Source organism: Microtus pennsylvanicus, chromosome 11, assembly GCF_037038515.1.
Source record: "Microtus pennsylvanicus isolate mMicPen1 chromosome 11, mMicPen1.hap1, whole genome shotgun sequence".
NCBI lineage: Eukaryota > Metazoa > Chordata > Mammalia > Rodentia > Cricetidae > Microtus > Microtus pennsylvanicus.
Window position 1 is genome coordinate 36569923 of NC_134589.1, and position 22672 is coordinate 36592594.

Here is a 22672-nt window from a genome sequence, read left to right on the forward strand (position 1 = left end):
GCAACCAGCTACCATTGTGCAAGTGCACAGGGGTTTTGTGCTCGAGGCCAGGCGAATCCCAAGGTGGTGCCTGGAGCAGCCAGCCTGCTGCCTGGCAGCTGTCCTGGAGACTGGGCACCTGTAAATATCCAACCCACAGCCTGTGGCCTTCAACTGTGCCAGCTGGAGAAAGTCTCTGCTGACACTCCTTGTTTGCAGAGTTCTCCGTAGCCTGGAAGTGCAAATAAACATCATCTCGTTTTCCTTAAGGGACAGGGAAAAGGCTGTAGAGGAGTTGATCGCTCATTCAGCAAATGTTTATCGAGTACCGACTACTGAGGTAGTCCTGAGCCTAGAACTGGGGGGAAGTGCCAGGATTTTGTCAGTTTGACACTAGCTAGGTCCTCTGGGAAGAGGAGAGTTCAGTTGAGAATGTGCCTTCATCAGACTATCTGTGGACCAGTCTGATGGTTGATGTAGAAGGGCCCAGGCAACTGTGAGCTATGCCAGCTCCAGGGTCCTCGGTTACAACAAAAGCCAAATGTGTGAGCCTTGGAAAGCAAGCCAGTAAGCAGTCCTCCTTGGTCTGTGTTCGAGTTCCTGGCTTCCTCTGGTGATGGACTGGAAAGGGTAGGCTGAAATAATCCCTTCCCTCCCCCCAAATTGGTTTTAATTAGCATTTTTATCACAGCGAGGAACCAACTAAGACAGGAACAAAAGATGGAAGGGCACTTAGACTCAAATGATGGGTTTTTTCTGTTTGTTGTTGTTGTTGTTAGTTTGTTTGTTTTGAGATCAAGTCTCCTGTATCCCAAGGCAGCTTCAAACTAGCTAGGTAGCCAAGAATAGCCTTGAACTCCTGATCTTTCTGTCTCTACCTTCGGAGTGTTGTGATTACAAGTTGGTCACTAAGTCTGGTGCGTGCAGTGCTGAAGGTCAACCCAGGACTTCCATCAGCCTAGGTAAGCGCCCACCCCCTGAGCAACATCCCCAGGTCCTATTTAGAAATTCTGTTTTGCCTATGATCTGTGTTCATTACCGAACCACATTCACCTCGCATAGCTTTGTGAGCGACAAACTTCATCCCCTCTGGTGGATGAATTTGAAGATGAAATCACCAGCCCAGGATGCTGGTATCCCAGGGACAGAATGTTTCTGAGCCCACTTCAAACCAAGATTGGAGGAGGGGGAGAACCCAGTTGTTGCTTTACCACCCCATTCCTGGAAGAACAACCAGCCCATCCCTTGGTGGCTTCCTCTTTGGCAAGGTTATGATGACCTTGCCCACATCACACTGTACTGATAACACTGACCAGGAACCACCTTTACCATCAATGACGCTTGTGCAGATGCAACGTTGCGGCATCGGAAGGAAGTGGACTTTCTTCTTTCTCTCCTTTTTTTTTTTGAGATAGGGTTTCTCTGTATAACAGTCCTGGCTGTCCTGGAACTTGCTCTGTAGACCAGGCTGGCCTCGAACTCACAGATATCCATCTGCCTCAGCCTCCCGAGTGCTGTGATTAAAGGCGTGTGCCACCACTGCCCGGCAAGAAGTGGGTATCTCAATAGCAGTGCCTCCCACCATTGCTGAAAGATGGCAAGGCCTCAGACCCAGGGAATCTGCATGACTCCTGAGGGACACTGACATCCTAGGTTTGTACCTTACTGTGGTGGCCCAGGGACTTCTAGTGGTAGACAGAAGAAAGTGGGGAACAGATGGGGCAAAGGGGTTCAACTTGGTTGTTTTCCCCCACTTCTCAGGAAGGGCCAGGAAGAAAAGGGCTCAGGTGGAGGAGAAGCTATTGTCTTCAGTAGGTCAAGCATCACCAGGTAGCCTGGCTGGCAGGGGGCCTGGAGGACTTGTGACTGGAGTAAAGGTCACTTGTTCCCAGCTGCACTCAGGAGCACCTGATTGTATCTTATCAAAGATTTACTGCAGCGTCAGAGGTAGCACAGAAAGATAGAGGCTTGAGTGAACTTTGTGGGACATTAGAGTGCCCGTCAGAGCCTTCTCACTGGGCCCCTGCCAGCCAGGCTACCTGGTGATACCCACTGAAGACAATAGCGTCTTCTCCACCTGTGGCCCTTTCCTTCCTGGCCCTTCCTGAGAAGTGGGAGAACAATCGAGTTGGATCCCTTGTCCCCAGATGTTTGATCCCCAGCAGCAGCCGGGCTTTAACACAAATACCACATGTCCTTCCGGCAATCATGGCAGGCCAGCATACACCAGGCTGATTCCCAAGCTATCTGCATGTATTCAGGGCTAACTGCCAAGTTCCAGAGGAATAGCCAGCACTGCCACAAGGTTATTGAGCCCAACTGTGGCTTTCTCCTCTTTCCTGCTTTGTTGTTGTTGTTGTGGTGGTGGTGGTGGTGGTGGTGGTATTGGTTTTTTTGAGACAGGGTTTTTCTGTGTAATATCCCTGTCTGTCCTGGAACTCAATTTGTAGACCAGGTTGGCCTTGAACTCACAGAGATCTGTCTGCTTCTGCCTCCAGAGTGCTGGGATTAAAAGCGTGCACCACCACTGCCAGCCTTGTTCCAAGGGTTTCGATTGCCCTCTTCTGTCCTCTTTGGGACTCCCACCCCTCAGGGTTTTACTACATAGCTCTGGCTGTCCTCGAACTCACAAAGATCAGCCTGCTTTCATTCTTATCACTCAGTACCGTATGTCCGTCTGTCTTTCTCCATGTCTCACTGGCAAATTTCCTGTGCCTCTGCTTCTTCCCAAAGTCCCTACCTCTGCCTCTTGTCCTCTCCTACCTAGCTGTTGGCCATTCAGCTCTTTATTAAACCCACCAGAAGGTGCCTTAGGCAGGCAAGGGAAGAGAGAAGCACATCTTCACAGTGTGTTCAAACATCCCGCAAGCCGGGCGGTGGTGGCGCACGCCTTTAATCCCAGCACTCGGGAGGCAGAGGCAGGCGGATCTCTGTGAGTTCGAGACCAGCCTGGTCTACAGAGCTAGTTCCAGGACAGGCTCCAAAACCACAGAGAAACCCTGTCTCGAAAAACCAAAAAAAAAAAAAAAAAAAAATCAAACATCCCGCAAACACCCCTCTAATCCCCAAAGGCAGCCCCCTGAGAGTATTTCAAACACACTCTTTTTTGAAATAGTTACTTTTATTATTTTATGTGTATGAGTATTTTGCCTGCATGTATACCTTGCACCTCATTTGAGTCTGGTGCCCAAGGAAGTGGTGAGCCTCCACATGGGTGCTTGGAATCAAACCTGGGTCCTTGGCAAGCACTAGAAGGATTCTTAACCACCAAAGCAACTGTTCAGGCCCACACACAGACTCTAAAGGTAATTCTATCAGCTGCCATGTGGTATCCACTGCAGGAGACGACCTGACGATCTTCAGGGTGCTGCCGACCCAGCGGCTCAGAGACTTGGAACCTCTGCTCCACTTCAGCGTTCACAAAGCAAAGCTGCTGTTTCCACATGGCACTGCTTTAGTGAAATCACTGTTATGAACATCTCATTCTTCCTACGGTAGTGAAATGCTTGAGTCAAACTAGGTTAAAAAGAAGTTTATTTAAGCTAGTCATTCAGGAGAGACAAGGTTAAGGAGGGATGTACCTGGTGATGGAAGAACTTTAAAGTGTACATGCGCATGTGTGTGCATGTGTGTGCATGTGTGTGTGTGTTCTGGTCTTAGTTTCCCTTTTTTTTTTTTATTTCGAGACAAGGTTTCTCTGTGGTTTTGGAACCTGTCCTAGAACTAGCTCTTGTAGACCAGGCTGGCCTAGAACTCACAGAGATCTGCCTGCCTCTGCCTCTCGAGTGCTGGGATTAAAGGTGTGTGCCACCGCCCGGCTAATATGTGTTGTGTGCTTTGGAAAGACACATGGCTACACCTAAATATGACAACCTCAGGTGTCATTCTTAACATACAGGGTCTCTCATTGGCCTGGAGTTCACCAATTAGGCCAGAGTGTCTGGCCAGTGCATCCCCAGGGATCCTCCTGTCTCTGTCTCCCAGCAGTAGGATTACAAGAACACATCACCATGACTGGCATGTTTTCTGTGGGTTCTGGGGATTGAACTCAGGTCCTCATGCTTGCATGGTGATCCCTTCACTAACTGAGCTGCTTTCCAGTCCCCCGAAGTCCTATTTCTTATTTAATTATTTCGCAGGTGAGGGAGAGCACACACACACCACGACACAAGTGCAGAAGGCAGCGGACAGCTTTCAAGGGTCAGCTCTCACTTCTGTCTGTTGAGCAGGGTTCTCTGGGAGTGTCTGCCGCTTCGCAGAACACCATTGTGTCTCTATTCTGATCTCACACAGGAGCATCGGGACTAGAGATGCATGCCAGTGCATCTAGACACTCAGGTTGTCAAGCTAGCACAGAACTCTATCCCTCCGCTATCCCAAAAGCTCCACTTCAAAACACAGAACCAGACTAAGTTCCTGTGCTCTCTCTCATTCCCTCTCTCTTTGGTGTAGTGTTTTGGGGGGAAAAAATGGCCCCCAGAGGGAGTGGCATTATTAGGGATGTGACCTAGTTTGAGTGTGTGATCTTGTGGGAGGAAGTGTGTCACTGTGGAGGTGGGCTTTGAGGTCTCATATATGCTCAAGCCACACCCGGTGAGACTGACCACTTCCTGTGCGAGATGTGGAGCTCTTGGCTACCTCTCTAGCACCATGTCTGTCTGTCGGCCATCCTCTCCTGCCATGATGATATGGACTGAGCTTCTGAACTATAAGCTACCCAATGAAATGTTTTCTTTTAGAAGAGTTGCTGTGGTCATGGGGTCTCTTCACAGTGATAGAAAACCTAGCTAAGACCCAGGGTCTCTCTGTATAACTGCTCTGAATGTACCGGAACTCTCAGAGATCTACGTATCTCCGCCTCCTGAGTGCTGGGAATAAAGGACTGAGCCACCAAGCTCAGCAGGTCCCTTCTCTCCTACTGCCCCACAGTGGGGGTTAAATTTCCACACAGGAACCCTTACAGAACACACTATCCAAACCCCAGCACCCCATGCGACTTCCATTTGCCTTAGACCTCCGAGGTGAATCCAAGAGACAACACGACTCTACTCCTCTCTTCTGCATTTCTGAAGTGTGACACAGACGCCACTTGTCACATCCAAAACCTACACCTTCGTGAGAGTGTCCCAGGAGGTCGGAAGCAACCTCAGGCAAGTCCACCCTATCCCACACATAACTTAATTCATGCCAAATGAGGATGGTCAGCTTAGGCTACACTGAAACTCCAGTTGGACCTGTAGCCAGACAAGGAATGCAGAACACAGTACCAAAGCCTCCTGGGGCACAAGGATCACACAGCAGCTTCCCTGCGGACACACAGAGGGGAGGCACCGGAGAGCAAACACCTCCTTTGCCCAGGCCCCACATGTAGAAGCAGGTGTTCAAACGGCAGAGCGACCAGGCTGATTGTGTTTGCCACTGAAGGCAAGGCGGAATAAACAGATTTGAGAAAGCCAGGCTTGTCCCAGGCTTTATAAGGAGCAAGGTAAATATTTGGTCCCAGTCCAGGAAAGACGACCGGTAATCCCATTCCCTGCTATCATTTTCCCCTCTTGTTCATCCGTCCTGCAAACCTCTGCCGTGCCTGCCCTACTCTCTGTGTGCTGGTGTTGGTCTGGGTAATGACATTGGTTGAACATGGTCCTGGGGTGGGAGGAGCAGAGAACAGAAAGCTTCACGAAGTGAGCTTATGCCGGGTGGTGTGCAGCCCCCACTATGAGAATCACAGCATGGGTGGGGACAGGGAAGAGCATTCTTCTCAGCTGGGGTAGTGGAACGGCACACAGATGCATGTCCTGGCCTGGTGCTTCCTACATTCCAGCTTCTCTCGAAAAGAGGGCTCCCAGGGGGGGACTTTCAGGAGCAGTTTGCGGGGAGTAGCAGATACTGGGCATTGCACTTGCTGATTCAGCTAAGGGGGCGACCTCAGCTTCTCCAAGAGCCTGTTTCCTCTGAACAGTTGCGAAGCATACGCCATAGCTCGGGTCTGCAGTGGCTCCCACAGGCTCACTTTGTGAGTGATCAGTCCCCAGCTTGCAGCAGTGTTCAGGACTCTGGGAACCCGGCTAGTGGAAGCTGGGCCCTGGGAGCCCAGCCTTTAAAAGTTATACCACCATGATTCTGAGTAGCTCTTGTTTCCCACCGCACAGAGAAGCAGCTGCAGAGAGAACCTCTTGGCCACATCTCAGAAGTTATGATGGACTAAAACTGCAAGCCAAACCTTTCTCCTGGAAGTTGTTTCCATCCAGTATCGCAATCACGGTGACGCAGAGAGAACTGACATGCCTATGATTCTAGAAAGCACACCGGGAGCACAGACCTTCCTCTGCTATTTGTTCGCTGTGTGTCCTGTACATCTTATTAAATGAGGCAGACAGGTGCTCAGCTCCCCATTGCTGTGCTGAGGTTGGGGGATAAGCCACTTGTACTGGAGCACTTACTAGCTGTTGTTCCTGTCCCCCCAACCTTCTTCCGGGCCACTGTACTTTTAGAACGTTGTTCTGGGATGGCTGGGCCATGGCTGCTGGGGCATTTATTAAGGAGCTGCCGCTTGGACTCACATCTGTGAAAGGGAAGGGAAGGAAGTGGAACTAGGAAGGAGAGTGGCGCTGACACACAGGGCCGATGGTGACCTTGACTTCCCCATGGGGAGCTCCTGGACTGTGAAGGACCTTTGGAATCATCTTGAATCAAGCCACGCATCCATCAGGTGCCAGTCACCCCGAGTGATCTGCACCCTGAAACCACTCACAGCAACTGGGAGCGTCACTTCCTCAAGGGGACAACACGTCACAGTGCCTACTACACAAACAGTAGCGAGCATAGGGTGCCAGCTGCCACTGGGAAGAGGCTGTTCCAGAAGTTTCTGCTCTAAAGGTTGCTGTCATCATCAGTCAGATAACAGTTCTAAAGGGCCCAGCCTAAGATAGTGGCTGCATAAACACTGACAGCTAGAGGCAGTAAACTTGGTCAAGATTACAAGGTGAAAGGAGTTGGAAGGAGAACTTTGAGTTTGGACCAGAGGTGCTCAGCTCCCTCCTGGTGCCTAGAGGGCATCCTTCCTGGATGAACACACACACAGCTGAGGGTCCCTTTGGTTTGTAAGTGACCCTTGGTATCAAGTCCCTCCCCACCCTTCCCAGGAGGGCATCTTGGTGCTACCTAGAAGTTCTACTACACAAGAGCGTGGTAGTGATGGTGAGCGCTGGGCTGCCAGAAGACGGCCTTGCAGCCTCCAGCTCAGCCAGCCTGAAGTCAGGCCAAGACCAAAGTATAAGAAAGAGATTCCCCAGGTTCTGACCTCTCCCCAGTTACAGGCACTCTGCGGGAGGAAACCCACAGGCTCCAGTCCGCTCCAGATGTGCTCCAGTCCACTGGAGCAACACAGCCACCTGCCCTCCCCACAGCCCTCTCCTTCTAGAACTGCTCTGGTGGGAAAACCTTTGAGCTTGCTGCCCTAACTCTGCCCCTGAAGTCATGGCCAGAGGAAGAGGGGACAGGAAGCACTGGGAGGAGTCTCAGCAGGTGCCCCGTACCCCCCCCCCCCCAGCCCTCTTCTCTTTATCTCAGCTTCCTTGGAGTGGGAAGAAATGGGGTGGGCTCTGGACCAGCTGACCTGAGCTAATGGAACTGCAAGACCAGGATTTATCCCTACTGCTTGTTCTGGCTTTTTGGAACCCATTCTCTCTGGAGGGATACCTTGCTCAGCCTAGATATAGTGGGGAGGGCCTTGGTCCTGCCTCAAAGGAATGTGCAAGACTTTGTTGACTCCCCGTGGGAAGCCTAACCCTCTTTGAGGAGTGCATTGGGAGTGAGATAGGTGGTAGGGGGAAGGTAGAGGGAGCAGGAGGTGGGGAGGAAGTGGGAAATGGATTTGGCATGTAAAATGAGAAAAGATATTTTTTATAATAAATTTTTAAAAATAAAAAAAAAGAAATGGAGGTAGAACCACCACATCTAAATTATAAAAATGACTAAAAAAAATTGACTAATAAGCCGGGCCGTGGTGGCGCAGGCCTTTAATCCCAGCACTCGGGAGGCAGAGGCAGGCGGAGCTCTGTGAGTTCGAGGCCAGCCTGGTCTACAAGAGCTAGTTCCAGGACAGGAACCAAAAAGCTACGGAGAAACCCTGTCTCGGAAAATCAAAAAAAAAATTGACTAATAAATTATAAGTAAAAATTGACTAATAGCCCAGCAGTGGTGGTGCACGCCTTTAATCCCAGCACTCAGGAGGCAGAGGCAGGTAGATCTTTGTGAGTTTGAGACCAGCCTGGTCTACAAGAGCTAGTTCCAGGACAGGCTCCAAAGCTACAGAGAAACCCTGTCTCGAAAAACAAACAAACAAAAAAAATTGACCAGAAAAATGACTAATAAATATTATCACAGTTGCCTTCCTGTGTAGTAGAATCCCCAGGGAGCACCTAGCTGCCCTCCTGGGTAGGGTGAGGAGAGGCTTGATGCCAAGAGTTCATTTACAAACCAGACAGACACTTAGCTGTGTGTTCTTATCACAGCCTGGAGTTCAGGAAGGATGCTATCCAGCCAGGCACCAGGAGGAGGCTTCTGGAGAAGATTTACTGCTTGGTCTTCCAAAGAACCAGAGCAGGGTTCCAACACCTACATCAGGCAGCTCACAGCCCCTGCTAACTCCTGTTCTGGGAGATTCAACTCTCTCTTCTGGCTCCAAGGTCATCCATATGCAGAGGGCAAACTCTCATGCAGACACATACAGAATATACATACAGATACAGAAAACATACATACACATACAAAAAAATGAATTTTAAAAAATCACCAGGTTACTAGTTAAAATTAAATTTCAGATAAACAAGAAATAATGTTTTGATTTAAGCATTTCCTTTGCACTGTGAGGGACACACTGAAACAATTCTTAGTTGTTTCTCTGAAATTCAAAGGCAATTGGGCTTCCTTTGTTTCCGCAGAAGGGCCCAGGCCTTGGGCTGCCAGTCTGAGACTGTGTGTGAGACCACACCAGGGTGGAGGGGGGCTGTAAAGAAGGTCCCTGTGCCTCCTCAAGAAAGCACAAAGGAAGACAGCAGTGGAGCCCCAGTCTGCCAAATCCCACAGTGAGAAAGCAGGTGGGGCCCCAGGTAGCCAACACTTTCCTGTCAGAGATGTAGGCTCAGCCAGATGCCATCCTCGACACCCAACAAACCTATCCCCTGAGGCACAGGGTGAACACTGATCAAGATTGGGCTAAGACAACTGGCCTCACTTCAGTGGAGAGTGGCTTCACAAGGCCTTTGTTGTGTCTTCCATGAAGGGAGAGGAGCACCAGACAGCAGTCACCTGCTGCTTCTGGTCTCCCCCCTGAAGCCCAGTTCCCCAGAAGTCTGGGCTGTGAGGCTGCCTGCTTCAGTGCTCTCCCTAAAAAGAACGGTAACAATTGCTGTACTGAACATATTCTCTTGCTCAGGTGTTATACTTTATCTTTGCAGCAAACTCTAAGGTAGATGCTGTCAGAACGGTCTCCACAGTTCCCATCATCCCCATTTTATAGACAAGGAAACCGAGGTTCCAGTGACTTAAAATTACCAAAGCCCCTGGTTAGTTCTCAGAAAAAGGATTCTACCCTGGGTCTGTGTGTCTCTGGGCCTAGGGGTCCACAATCTGCTCCCAGCCTGCTCCCATAGTGTCTTCCCTGTATCTGGCCTGTGACTGGGAAGGGCAAAGGAATGGCCTGGTCCCTCGGTCTCTAGACTGAAAGATAAAGTAGTGTTTGTTGGGAGATTAGATCTTGTTGAAAGTAGACTGTTCCGATATATACTCAACAACCCTTCCGGTGTGCCGGGTCCCCAAACAGCATCATGGGAGGGAAGGAACCAGCTTGGGACTTATCTGTCCAGCTCCCTTCCAGAGGAAGCCCCTCCCAGGGCCCCCGACTAGGCGCCACCTCAGCCTCTCCTTCTTCACAGGAGGTCAAGTCTTTGTCCCTACTCTGATAAACAAACAAAGCAGCTGAGGCGTGTGTGGGGCTGAAGGTCTGGGGCCCATGCTCCACCCACAGAGATAGGCGTGGCCTTCCTCCCAGGGTCTGCAGCAGAAGCCCTGGGACAGTGAGGTCACTTAGACAAGAGGGCCAAGCTCAGACCCATCTGCGAATGGATAACTTGAGGCTGCAAAGGAAGCCTGGAACCCTGCCAGCTGGGCCATGAACTTTTTTGCCTCTTCCCAACAAGTGCACATATAAGTTTGGCACCTACGGGTTGCCTCACACTGGAGAACCGTTCACAGTGATGGTCTCCATCCAGGTGACCAAGCAGCCTCCCCAGTCCACACTCACGGGGAGATCTTCCACCCCCGATGACCCTCCCTCCACTCCTACCTTCCTCTCCCCTCCCACACGGTCAGATCAGAGCCACAGGAAGCAGGGCCAGCAAGAGTGCAAAGTGAGAGCCAAGATGGGGAAGTTTATTCTCCAGGAATCATCTAAACACATGGGAGAGTATTTTTAGCCCCTGGCTCCTACCGGGATGCCAGACCTAAACACAGGGAAGGAGAGGTGGCCCCTTGGGAATAGAAGCAGCCACTGGAAATAGGGTGGGAAAAGGGTACGGCAGACCCCACCCTGTCCCTCAGAGTGGCCTGTCTTCCTGGATGGCTCTGATGAAGAAAGTTGACTATGGGAACTTCAGGAAGCACAGAGTGACCCTAGGCTGTGACCCCAGGCTGTGACCCCAGGCTGTGACCCCAGGGTCTCACAGGTTTCTTCCTCTCTGTACTACAGAAAACAGTAGAGTCCCACAGTCAGCACATAGCAGGGGTTCAATAAACATTCTTCATAGTCTGTGCTGGGAACCTTCCAGAAAAGGGACAGTGGAGCTCAGAGAGATCTGGCCGCGGCCTTTGTGCTTCCCCAGGCTGGCATCTGCAGGGAAGCACACATCTGCAGGGAAGCACACATCTGCAGGGAAGCACACATCTGCAGGGAAGCACACATCTGCAGGGAAGCACACATCTGCAGGGAAGCACACATCTGCAGGGAAGCACACATCTGCAGGGAAGCACACATCTGCAGGGAAGCACACATCTGCAGGGAAGCACACATCTGCAGGGAAGCACACATCTGCAGGGAAGCACACATCTGCAGGGAAGCACACATCTGCAGGGAAGCACACATCTGCAGGGAAGCACACATCTGCAGGGAAGCACACATCTGCAGGGAAGCACACATCTGCAGGGGTGGAGTTGTGCATCCAGTGCCATCACCTAAGCAGAAGAATGAGAAAGGAAGGAAGGCTGGGGCGCAGTCAGAGCAGGCGCCCTCCCTCGTAAGTAAGGAGGCACTGGCAGGCCCCATGCCCTTGGGGAGAACTGCCTCAGGAGCCAAGCAGGCTGGGAACAAGCCACTAGGGCCACCTTCTCCAGATGGGGGTCAACACAGAGCCAGTGAGTTCACTCAGAAGAGGTTGTTCTTCAGTGACGCACACTGACAGGAAGAAATGCCCCTCAACCTTCTTGTGTGGGGCCAAAGCCAGGGAGCAAGCTGCCCACTCGTGGTGGCCAGCCAACTGAGCGGCTTCGCAGGGAGTGATGCCAGAACCGCAGAGCTGGTCTGCCTGGATGAGCACAGCCCACTACATTAATTCTGCTAGGCTGATTGTGGAGTCAGCTAGACAGGAGCATGTCCTGGGCCTTCCACCTGGAGTGGAAAAGTCAGACCTCCTCTGGTCACTTGCAGAGAGCTAGAACTTTCTGCTTCGGCTGGGCTGCTACTTTATTCGCTGAAGGCCAGGTGGAGGACAGGGGAGTGGGGAGGGAGATGGCAGGAGGGGTGTGAGGGAGAGAAAGAGAGTGGAGGAGCAGTTGGTTGTCCAGTGCAGGAATGACTGTTCTGACCTCAGAGTCCAGAGCCTGGGGAGGAGGCAGCTGAGATGCCTGCCGCGCAGGCTTCCTGGGAACTAGAGGAGAATGCTTGGTCCACACACCCCCTGCTGACACAGGCTGCCTGCTGTTGCCATGACTACACAATACCACCACCATTCCAGCTGGGTGGTCATTGGTGAAGCAGGAGGAAGGTACTTATTATTGGCCACAAATAGAAAAGAGAGTGAAAAGGCTGGTTTGTAGGGGGTATATGGCCATTCATCCTACACCAGGCTTAGCTGAGTGGGGGTGCTGGGACCATTGTCCCCTCCAACCTGGCCCTCCTTGGGTTACCAGCAACAGGACAAAAACCTCATGTGTCCCAGTGGTTTACACCTTCCTATGGGGACACACGCTTCTCCTCGGCCCCAGGCAGGGCAGCCTGGCTCTGGCTTGGATCCAGCTCTCCTGTTGACCTCCTATGACCTCACCCTCAAAACCCCAACATTGCCATGGATGGGGCCTACCATCTTTCCTTCTGTCTCTCTACTCACCCTCCCTGCAGTCCCTCCTTGGGAAAAATCCACAAGAGAGACATGACGAGAGGACACCTGACCCTTTTCCTGTCACACCTATTGCTGACCCATGAGCAGATCCTGCCCTGGACATGAGCCTGGGAACCTGGGAATTGGCTCCACCTTGTCTTTGCCTCTGCAACCCAGTGCCACAGAAGAGCGCATCCTGACTGGCCCTGGGCGCTAACCCACAGGTGGTCCAGGATCTAGAATACCCAGTCTGTCTATCCCTATGCCTCTGACTGATGCTCTGTTCTTCCTCCCCCTGCTTCCTGATGGGCAGCCTGCCCCACTCCCTGCCTGAGTGTTACTGAACCCAGGTGGCCTCCTTCCTTTGCAGATAGATGCCCCTGGCCCTGACTGTCGACGAAACTGCAACTGCCTTTCCTAGTCTCTGTCACTGCCTTCCGACCTCTTGAACAACATGAGTCTTTTGTCCACGTCCTGGACTGAGAACCCCAGCCATCTCCCTGTTTTGTCCCATCCCCTCCCAGTTATCTGCCAAGCTCCAGGGCAAATGAATGAATCCCTGTTCACCACCACAGCATTTCTAGGCTCCACCTGAGGGGTGGGTACCCAGCACCTCAAGGTATCTCCACTCTAGCTCAAACATGTAGCCTTCACCTAGCCTATTCTTAGGCTTCAGTTTCCACCACTTTTACTCTGACCCAAGAGCCTGGCTCAGAAGTCCTCTGACGTTTTTTCGTGTTGCTACTCCAAGGTCCTTTTAACGCCTTTCTGAGGCTCAGACGTGAGGGAGTGTGCATTGATAGAGCAATTCACATACTCAGGCAGGGTCATACCTACTCGGGAGAAATCTCCAGGGCCTTAAGGTCCCTGTCCTGTCAGGACTGGGGTGAAGGGAACAAGGTGATTTTCAGAGGTTTAAAAAAAGACTTACAAAGGGTTTCTCCAAAAATATATGCATATTTTATTTTGTTCAGTTGTGGGTAGGGCCTGAAGGTCAGGGTCTCCCTTAGTAACCAACCCTGGGTGGCCTAGAATTCCCTATGGAGAACAGGCTGGGCTCAGTCTCAGAGATCCACATGTCTCTGCTCCCACCAGTGCTGGGATTAAAGGTGCGTGCCTCCACGGCCAGCTACCCGTACTTTAATAATCCCCAAAATCCAACCTGCAAGTCTAGGAAAGTGAAGCCGTATCCTCTAAAGGCTGAGGTCAGAGGTCACATATCCAGAAGCGGTCCATCACTGGAGGAAGCCGGCCAGCAGGCAGGTAAGTGTAGGGACCACCAGGGTAGGCAGGGGCAAAGCCAGCAGCTGTCCTGGGGCGTGGGACCTGAACACCTGGCGGTCTCCGAGCTCCTGCACGGGCCTCACGTTGTCCTTCATAACGAACTTCTGTTCTTCATCGTAGAAGAGCCGCTTGGAGAATTCCAGGAACTGTGAGAGAGATGGGACCTGGCTCAGCAGGTGGAGCCATGTTCTTTGTGTGACCTCAGGCCAGAGGCGTCACCTCTCGGAGCCGGAGCCATGTCAGAAAGGAAGAGGGGGGCTTGGAATGACTACCATGAGTATAGAATGTGGCGTTTGTGGGGAGCTGAGTTCCGTTGTCTTCCCTTTCCTCTACCGGTCCCTTCTCAGCCCTGTTAGCGTCACTGTTGCTGTGGTACAGTGGCTCTTGAAGGTGACCGTTCTTCAGCCTCAGCTAAAGGAGCTCAGGGGACCCCAGCCCTAGAGTATCTGATTCAATAGAAGTGGAGTGAGCCTAAGAATAGACATGTCTAGAAAGTTCTCACTGGTGAAGATGTTGACGTCACCCTTTGAGAATCACTGCTACAAACCCGAGGGATTTGGGTCCTTTGGGCTTCCTGCTGTCTATTGTAGACTCAAGTGTTGTTTGTTGGATGGCTCCCTGATAGCACTAAGGAAGTGGTTCCCCACACTAACCAGTCAGCTCCCCCACTTTTCTGGAAGCCTATTCTGGGCACCCTTTCTACGACTTCCCACAGGGCCCCCTATTCAGGAAAGTGGCGAACAGCCTTCTCTCCAGCCTGTCTCCGCTAGCGGAAACCTAAGTAAGGACCGCTGCAATGATCCCCATCTCCCTACCCCAGAGACCTGTGGAGCAAGCAGCGAGGGCTTGAAGGAGCTGGACTCCATAGGGAGAATGCACCTTGCCCTAGGCCTGCGTACCTGGTCCTTGTGGAGCTTAATGGGCTCCTCGAACACAGTCCAGATGACCGTCTCATCACAGGTTGGCGTGGTCAGCGAGCCCTGGTAACGGAAGTAGTGAACCAGTTTCTCCTTCTTAGGAAGCATGTCTTCTAGGGAGATCTCATTCACTGTGGTGTTTGTACCTAGGTGGGGGACAAAGTCCCTTACATATGGCACTCTTGAAAGTTGCTACCCCAGCACCTTTGCCCCTTCCATTATGGGAAGAAGCCATCTCCTCCCAGTCCTGACTCACTGGGTTTGGAGATACGGGACAGCGCCTCCACCAGGGGCTGGAAGGCCTTGTTCTCCTCATCTCCCACCTGGAATGGGAGGGACGGGAGCTAAAGAGAGGTCCTGGGGAGCTGCTGGGGACAAGCAGCTCATTCTGGAGGACAGCCAGCCTCCAGACTTGAGGGGATGGGAGTCCCACCTCAATCATGAATGCCAGCACTGCGTTCTTGTCCTTGGAATCCTCAACTGTGTTGCTTGATGTCCCCTTCTCGTGTACGATGTGCATCTAGGGGGTGTGGATGGATGACGTATGGGGAGCTGGACCACCCATCCTGCCCACGGTGGCTCCATACCCAGAACCCAGCCCAGGCACCAGCTCGAAGGCACCTCACCTCCATGGCAAAGTGTTTCCAGTCGATACTGTGTTCTGAGCCGTTGTTCGAATCCTGTGACCAGTGCAGGTGCAACTGCACAGCCTGGTACTGTGCAGGAAGGTCTCCTCCAGTGATGAAGCTTTCGTTCCCCAGCATCATTTTCACTGGGGACACCAGAGTGGGCAAAGTCCTCACACTGGCCTCCCGGTGCCCACGCCAGCCCCCACCTTCACTAGGCCCTGAGAGGTGGGCAGGGGATGCAGCCTGCACTCTTACTGGTGGCCACACCGTCTCCCTGCTCACCTTGCTCTCCCCTACACCCATCCCAAAATGCACTCCTGTCCGGGGCCTGCCTCTGTTTTGACTCCCTCTGTGGTGACCTGGCGTCCCCAGGATAACGTCCAAACTCCTCAGCCCTGGTGAACCGTTCTGGGCGTGGGTCATCTCCTCCTGGCTTCCCTCTATGGCCTCTTCCCACACAGCTGCTCCTACTCACAGTTCCCCCACTCAAAACACCCAAGCAGTTTCACGCCTCTGTGCTTTTGCAAAGGTCGGCCCCTCCTTCCGGGAACATTCCCTCCCTTCACCCACCCTGTTCTGATGAAATGACTGAAAACACACCTAGCTGATGGAGCCTCCTCTCTAGAAGCTCGGTGGCTCCTCCCACCTCCAGGCCTGCCCGTCTAGCCCACACGAGACCCACCTGAGTGTCCATCGTTCCTGACTTCCCACCTCTTCTTTTGGTCATAGCCAAGGAAGGTGAAGGGCTTCAGGTCGGGGTTCACCTTTGCCTCCTTGGTGACGATGTTGATGGGGGACTGGTGGTTCTTCTGACAGTCCCCAGTCCAATGGTCAGGTCCTGAGCGGGCAGAAAGGGCTGAGAGTCAAGGGCACATTGACCCAGCGATATGAGTCAAGGTCTTTGGACGCTGGTGAGGTCCGGAGCAGGGTATGAGTCTCAGAATTCTGCCCTGGTGTTCTTCCTCCTCCTGCATGCTGGCACAGGCAGGTGCGTGGGTCTCTGATGCGGCTGAGGACTGGGGATTCGGAGAGAGGGGTTGGGGAGAAGCCGGCTTGCCATTGATGGATGGCTAAGAGCTCTGGGATTCAAGTAACCTTAGGATGTTGAACTCTGGCTTTCTCAGTGGGAACCTGAACCCCTAAGGTGTTTCCAGAGAATATTGGGAAGATTAAAAGCTCCTGAGGGGGAGACACCTTTTCAGCTTTGGAAACCGTGGAGGACGACCCCCCGGAAGAGCTGTGCCGGAAGGAACCTGGATCTGGCAAGACATTCTCTAGGGCACGGGAGGGAGGGAGAGCCAGACAGGCAACGCCAGCATTTAGCTAGGTAGGGGCAAGACAGTGGCAGTTCCTCAACACAGCAGGCTACAGGGAAATTGGTCAGCGTTAGGAAAAGTGCCAGGGAGGCAAGGGGGGTGTGGCTCGGCGGTAAAATGCTTCTTGTCTAGCACATGCAGGCCCCTGGATGACTCAGCACTCCAACAATAAACTCCTAAGAACCATCTCCCACTTCCACCTCAAAGGGCTTGACCGGACTCAGCCTCCATTATGTGGGGAAAAAAAATAGCAAATGTGCTGCTAATTTAGTTTCCGGGGTCAGCAGCCTCAGTGACATCCGTCGTCTCCTAGTCACTGAGTGCTGGACGCGCGTGCAGGTGCGCATGTGTTGGAAGGGGCTGCTGGCGGGCAGTACTCACCCAGGCAATTGCTGTTGGGCTCCTTGGCCTGGATCTCATAGCACCAGTGCTCATCTGGAACAGAGAAAGGAAGAATGTGAACCCTAGGCGTGCGTGTGAATTGTTCACACAGCCCCGTGGACCAGAGCCTGGGAAAAAAAAAAAAACCCTGGTGTGAAAACTTGGGTGGGGATGGGAGCCTTCTGGAGTGTGGGACTGAAGTGTCCAGGGAAGTAGACTTAACGATCAAAGGAAAGGCTGCGATTGGAATGGCCTGTGCACACGACTGTAATCCCAGCACTGGGGTGGGGAAGGGGGGAGCAGAGGCAAACAGATCTCTTGTGTTCCAGGCCAGCCTGATTTACAGAGCAAGTTCCAGGCCAGCCAGGGCTACACAGAGAAACCCTGTCTGGAAAAAACAAAGTACAGCAAAGCCATCGTAGGAATGTCAGCAACACCGAGTACCATCATGATCTTAAAGGGCTATCTGAAGCTGCTCGCTCTGTCCCTGGGTCAGCAACCTCTTTTCCCTCCTGCATCCTGCCCGGAACCTAAAAGGAGGCTCAGGTGAGAGCGAAGGATGAGAACCCTCCTTTCTGGAACAATCTGAGTGGGTTCCAGCCTTCCAAGTCAGGCTGCCTTGGGGATGGGGAAGGAGGGTGCTGATGCAGGCCACAGGGGGATGGGCAACCCTTCCTTAAGGCCAGTGTTACTGAGGAAAGCAGCACAAAGAGCCATAGGGATGCAATCAAGTGTCCAAGGGAGCCATGCAGGGGCAAGGCACAGCCTGGCATTCTGCATTTCTCCTGTAAAGTTAAATCTGCTCTAAAAATAAGGTCTACAGGAGAAAAAGACACAGAGAGAGAGAGAGAGAGAGAGAGAGAGAGAGAGAGCCAGGGAGAGGGGGAGGGGGAGAGAGAGAGGAGAGAGAGAGAGAGAGAGAGAGAGAGAGAGAGAGAGAGAGAGAGAGAGATCCTCAGGGTGAATGAAGCTTTTCATCCAAAGTTAGAATTCTGACTTAGGAGCCCCGTGTTTAAGGATGGTCCCTTACTTACTCTCTTTGGTTTTATCGTCTGTGAAATGGAGCCAACATGCCCACCCATGAGACTAGAGAGGATTAAATGAGAGATTGTATGGGCTTCTCCAGGCAGCCCATATTCAGAAAAGTTCACAGACAACTCCACCCCTCCTCCCTGGCCTCCTGTGGGCGAGCAGATGGCCAAAACTAAGCCAAGGCAGGAGAGGAAAAGACATGGAGAGAGCTGGAAAGAATTCAGGGGTGAGGACATTCCTAAGAAAAGTGCTGCGGGCTCAGCTCTGAGTCCTCACACTGCATCACCAGCCCCTCCCTCTGGGAGCTTTCTGGGGTTTTATTATTCTTCCAGGGCTAGGAATCAAACCCAGGACCTCACCCATGCCAGGCAAGTGCTCCACCACTGAGCTATAGACCCAGTCCTTGGTTTTTTTCTTCTTTGCCAGACACCATCTCCCTATATAGCTAGGCTTGGATAATAAATGTGTGTTCCTGAGCTCTGCACCTACATGCCCTATCTATCTCTTCCTGATTCTGGGCAGGGGACTGTCCCTGAAATGGAGACAGGGTGGGGAGGGAAGTATACAAATCTTTGTAACCAGGAGGAACAAGGTTCCAGGCTACAAGAGGAAGTCCTCCAGGAAAGCAGCCTCCAGTGGCCACTTTGGATTTTCTAGTTTCCTAGCCCTAGATCAGAGTTCATTCCTGCTGCTCAGCTAGCAGGGCCACATTTCGAGGTCTTCCCCATGGTGGTCCTCTCTTTGCGAGCTGATGCACTGGGGTGGTGTGCAGTGGCTGTCCCTCTCTAGGTGGGCCTAGTGCCTCTGAAGCCAGAGTCTGTTCCCCTTCCTTCCAGGCCTGCTCTGTCTCTACTCCAAACTCTCAGACAGATGAAGGGCTGGCCAGTCACATGGAGGAGAGGAGCGGGTCCAGACTTCTTGAGTCTGCCCTGCCCTCAGAGGACCTGGAAATAGAACAGGCTTCAATGAAGAGTCCTAGGAGATGCGGCCCAAGGGGAAACTATTCCTGGGGAAGGCCACCTTTGGAGAGCAGAGCCCTCAGGCTCTGCCCCAGGGGGAATCCATCTGGGCACTTCTCAGGAATCTTCCCTCCTCTGATGCTGGCCCCAATTCCCTGGTTAGTGTGACCTCTGCTCCATTGTCTTAATCACGGAGACTTTTGACCTGCTTGACTGAACACTCTTGTCACTACCCTCTCTTCAGGAGGTGGCAGCCAGAAAACACGATGCTCACTGAAGCAGAGGCCAGGGGTCAGCCAGTCAGGTGGCAGGGCACCAGTCAGCTCAGGCTCCCACACTTGTTTCTGAGGTGCAACCATTGCAAAGAATAAGCTGTTCACTGCCTCTGGCCATGTCCAAGATAAAGGACCTGGGAAGGATAGAAGCTCCCAGCTCTGGGTCCTACCTAAGCCCTGACGGGAGATGGGCTTAGAGACAAAACATTGCCCCTGGGGGAGCCACTGTTCTCCATCCCAGGCACAGGCTTCCTCTCCCCTCCGCTTTTTGAGGCAGGAAGGGTTGATTTTGGCTCCTGGTTCAGAGGTCTTTTAGAGAAGACTGAAGTCATTTTAATGGACCTTGCTCACCCCACCCTCACACTGAGAGAAGGTGGAAGACTCCAGCAACCAGCTCAGCAGAACGCAAGTGTCCTGGGCAAAGTCTCAGCACCGGCTCAGCCCGGGGTCTGGGACCCTGAAGGGGTGAACTATCACCTCCTCCCTCTAAGCATTGCAACCCGGGCTCTTTCCAATCCCTGCAGTGTGACGCCTGAAGGAAAGTGGTCCTGGCGCTCTAACTGGAACAGTTCCTGTGAAGAGGTCAGCTGAGAGGATTCCTGTCTACATAGCCCCAGGTTGTCGGCTGAGTCTCATGACCGTCCTGTGGAGTACTTCTGCCCAGAGCCTACAGGCACTGTGCAAATTCTCTTACCGATGATCCTTAAAACAGCACCCAGGAGCAGAGTTACTATACCTGCTTTGTAAACAACAAAACCCAAGGTGAACAGCTAGAAGGCACCCATTAAAAACATTTTTCTTTCTATTAAGTTGTTTCAAATATCCACCCTAACCTTGTTTTCAATCTCTCTCTCTCTCTCTCTCTCTCTCTCTCTCTCTCTCGTTGTATTATTTGTTCTTTTCTCTCCCCATAGGAAGGAGCTTTGGAGCTGTAGGATGCCCTACATCCTCCAAGCTAAGTCCCTCCTGCAGCAGGGAGCATTCTCTTTCCACCTCTGTGGCCGAGAGCTTCCTCAATCCCTGCTCGCCCCCCCCCCCCGCTCCATTATAAGGGGAGAGCACCTAACTCTGGAAGGGAGTTTGGCCCATTGGAGGGGAAAACTTGCCCGCGGACTAAGAGATGAGGTCTTTGTGATGAGCTGTGGGGTAGCGGAGAAGGTGCCAGCCTCTAGAATCTCCTTTAGCTCCTTATCAAATATTAACACTCCTCTACCGCTACCTCCCACCTGGAAGAATAATTAAGAGCTCGTGCTCACCATTAATCTTTAAACGAAAATCACCTTGTCCGGAAAGACCGGCTTGGCCGGGGACTTGGGTCTTGGGATGTCCCCCGCCAGGCTCCCAGTACAGAGCTGGAGGCTGGGGAGAAGGGAGCTTGCAGCTCAGAGAAACCCAAGGTGGAAAGAGGGGAACGCCGGGACCCCAAAACATCCAACCTCCTGCGCTTGTTCTGGGCGGGCAACAGCTTCCAGCTCAGAGTCCCTGCAGGTCAGACGGCCACTCGCCACCCACAGGGAGACCCAGGAGAACCAAGGTGAGGAAAGGACCGTGCATCCGGGCGGGTCGGAGAAGCATCCTCACCACAGATCACAACGCGCGCCCGCCACGCGAACACCCCTCGGCCGCGCACATACGGCCGCGCACATGCGGGCACACGCTCCCCCGCAGCCGCCCGCGGACACGTGTAGGCGCCCACGCTCACGTATAGCCAGATCCGCTGCACCCTCACGGTTCCCTGCACGAACCATGCGCAGCGGGAGCACACTGACAAGGGGAGCGGGGCTGGGGGCGCAGAGGGTCACCCAAGGGTACCTGCGGTAGAACTGGCTGCGTAAGCCAGCGCCAACAGAGCAAGAAGCAGCTGCATGGTGTTTGAGGGCAAAGACGCTGCCCAGCACAGAGTCAGGCACCGAGGAAGCCACTGGAGGCGTCGCGATCATGTCGTTTGAGGCTTTATAGCAGAGCCACGACGGGAGGGAGCCCCGACAGCAGGTCGTGGGAGGCGGCTCCTCCTCCTCGCGGAGCCTCCCCTTTCTTGCCTCGTCCAGTCTCAGGTCTGAAAAGAATCCTCTCCCCGCCTACCCTACTACCTTAATCCGCGGTGAAAAGACCCCTCACCTACCTCGCGTCCCCAAGGTTTGGAAGTGTAGTCTTTTCACCCTGCCTCTATCCTACTCCTGGTCACTGATCGGGGAACAGATGGGCTATCCTGAGGTACCTGACCCACAGGGGTGTCTTCCCAGATTCGTAGCTTCCATCATGTTGCCCCTAACCACTGTGCTGGGTCTCCTAATGTGTCTTTGGAATGAACTTGATTTGAGGCTGGGTGAATGTAACCGGTCTCGGGGGAGACCGAGAATCAGGAGGGCTGAAAACTTTGCTATGCTGGTTGTTGAAGAGAAGCCCGGTGAGAGGCTCTTTCAGATAGTGATAGCTGTTTCTTGAGTCTCATCATTTTCCTCTCAGGCTGTACCAAACTTGATTTTGTTTTGAGTTTTCTTTCTCGGTTCTGGAGATCCTCCTTTCCCCACCCCTTCTTTTTCTTTCCTTATTTCTCATTCTTACCACTGGGCTACACCCAAACTAAATTCTAAGAAAACCGTGACTCTTCTTCCACTCTTAAGCCAAGCCCCCAAAGCTGCTATTACTAGTATTGTGTGTGTGTGTGTGTGTGCGCGCGCGCCTGTGCCCGCGTGCTGAGCCAAGATGGGGAGGAGTGGAGAGTTGGGGGCTGGAAAGGGTATGGACTTTTAAGGGGATGATAGTAAGGTGAAGAGTGGGGAAACGGGGCGGTGGGGGAGCGCGGGGGAAACACAGTTTAAAGTTGGTTTGTAAAGTGGCTTACTAGGAAACCCCAAGGTGTCACAGGGGATAGGACTAGTTGCTATTGAGATGCCCTGACCTTGGGAAGAGAGAAAAAACAAGGGTCTAAGTGTACTCTCCCGTCAGTCAATTGAGGAAACCGTCTCCTATATCCGGAGAAATGGATCCCGCCTCGCTTCCAGACAAGCGCTTCTTGATGTCGGTCTCTGCGGTGATCCCCTGGAGAATCGGTGCATCCATGGGACGGAATCTGGGACGGGGTTGGGGAGATGGACGAGGAATCAGGCAGTACACCTGGACTCCTCCATCAACAGGAAGCCCCGCTTTCTGGTCCAGCTACTTCCCCATCCGTTGCCAAATTCTCATCACCCTCTCCTTGCCTCGACACCGGCTTTTGGACCCCTGAAGAGGAATGGCTTCATCGGGACAATCTAAGCAAAGGGTTTCCGCTCGTTAGAGACTGGCCTACTCCTCTCTCTGGCCTAGGATCACACAACCTACCCCAGCAGCTTTGATCCTACCAAGCGAGAGGCAGGGTGGGGGAGGGGCGTCCCTGATTCAGGGTCTTATTGTCTGCTGGGCTCTGGAATTTAACCTCTAACCTGGGAGCCTTATTTGGAGAGTGGATTTGTGTTTGTGGGGCTGAAAATGTCTCTTTTAGCAATGAGAGAGGAGGAACTGAGGATTCGGGATGTCCCTGGAACCT

General features: G+C 52.7%; 1 protein-coding gene across 1 annotated transcript; it reads right to left on the reverse strand.

Annotated features, from left to right (window-relative positions):
* Nucleotides 1-13287: 13287 nt before the first annotated feature.
* On the reverse strand, nt 13288-21111 carry Ca4 (carbonic anhydrase 4). The gene is made up of 8 exons (XM_075991243.1): nt 20956-21111; nt 16878-16931; nt 15863-16018; nt 15178-15323; nt 14985-15071; nt 14808-14874; nt 14534-14697; nt 13288-13780 (listed from the first exon to the last, which is right to left on the reverse strand). Exons 1-8 carry the CDS (start codon nt 21008-21010, stop codon nt 13586-13588), a joined length of 924 nt encoding a protein of 307 aa, XP_075847358.1. The 5' UTR covers nt 21011-21111; the 3' UTR covers nt 13288-13585.
* Between the last annotated feature and the right edge of the window lie 1561 nt (nt 21112-22672).

What these genes read in the sequence shown, in the direction of transcription:
- Ca4 (XM_075991243.1), bottom strand. Translation starts at nt 21,010, where the DNA reads ATGCAGCTGCTTCTTGCTCTGTTGGCGCTGGCTTACGCAGCCAGTTCT. An exon ending in GCCCAACAGCAATTGCCTGG is followed by an intron (nt 16,019 to 16,877) that starts GTGAGTACTGCC and finishes CTGCCCGCTCAG; the next exon opens with GACCTGACCATTGGACTGGG. An exon ending in CAGGAACGATGGACACTCAG is followed by an intron (nt 15,324 to 15,862) that starts GTGGGTCTCGTG and finishes TGGTGTCCCCAG; the next exon opens with TGAAAATGATGCTGGGGAAC.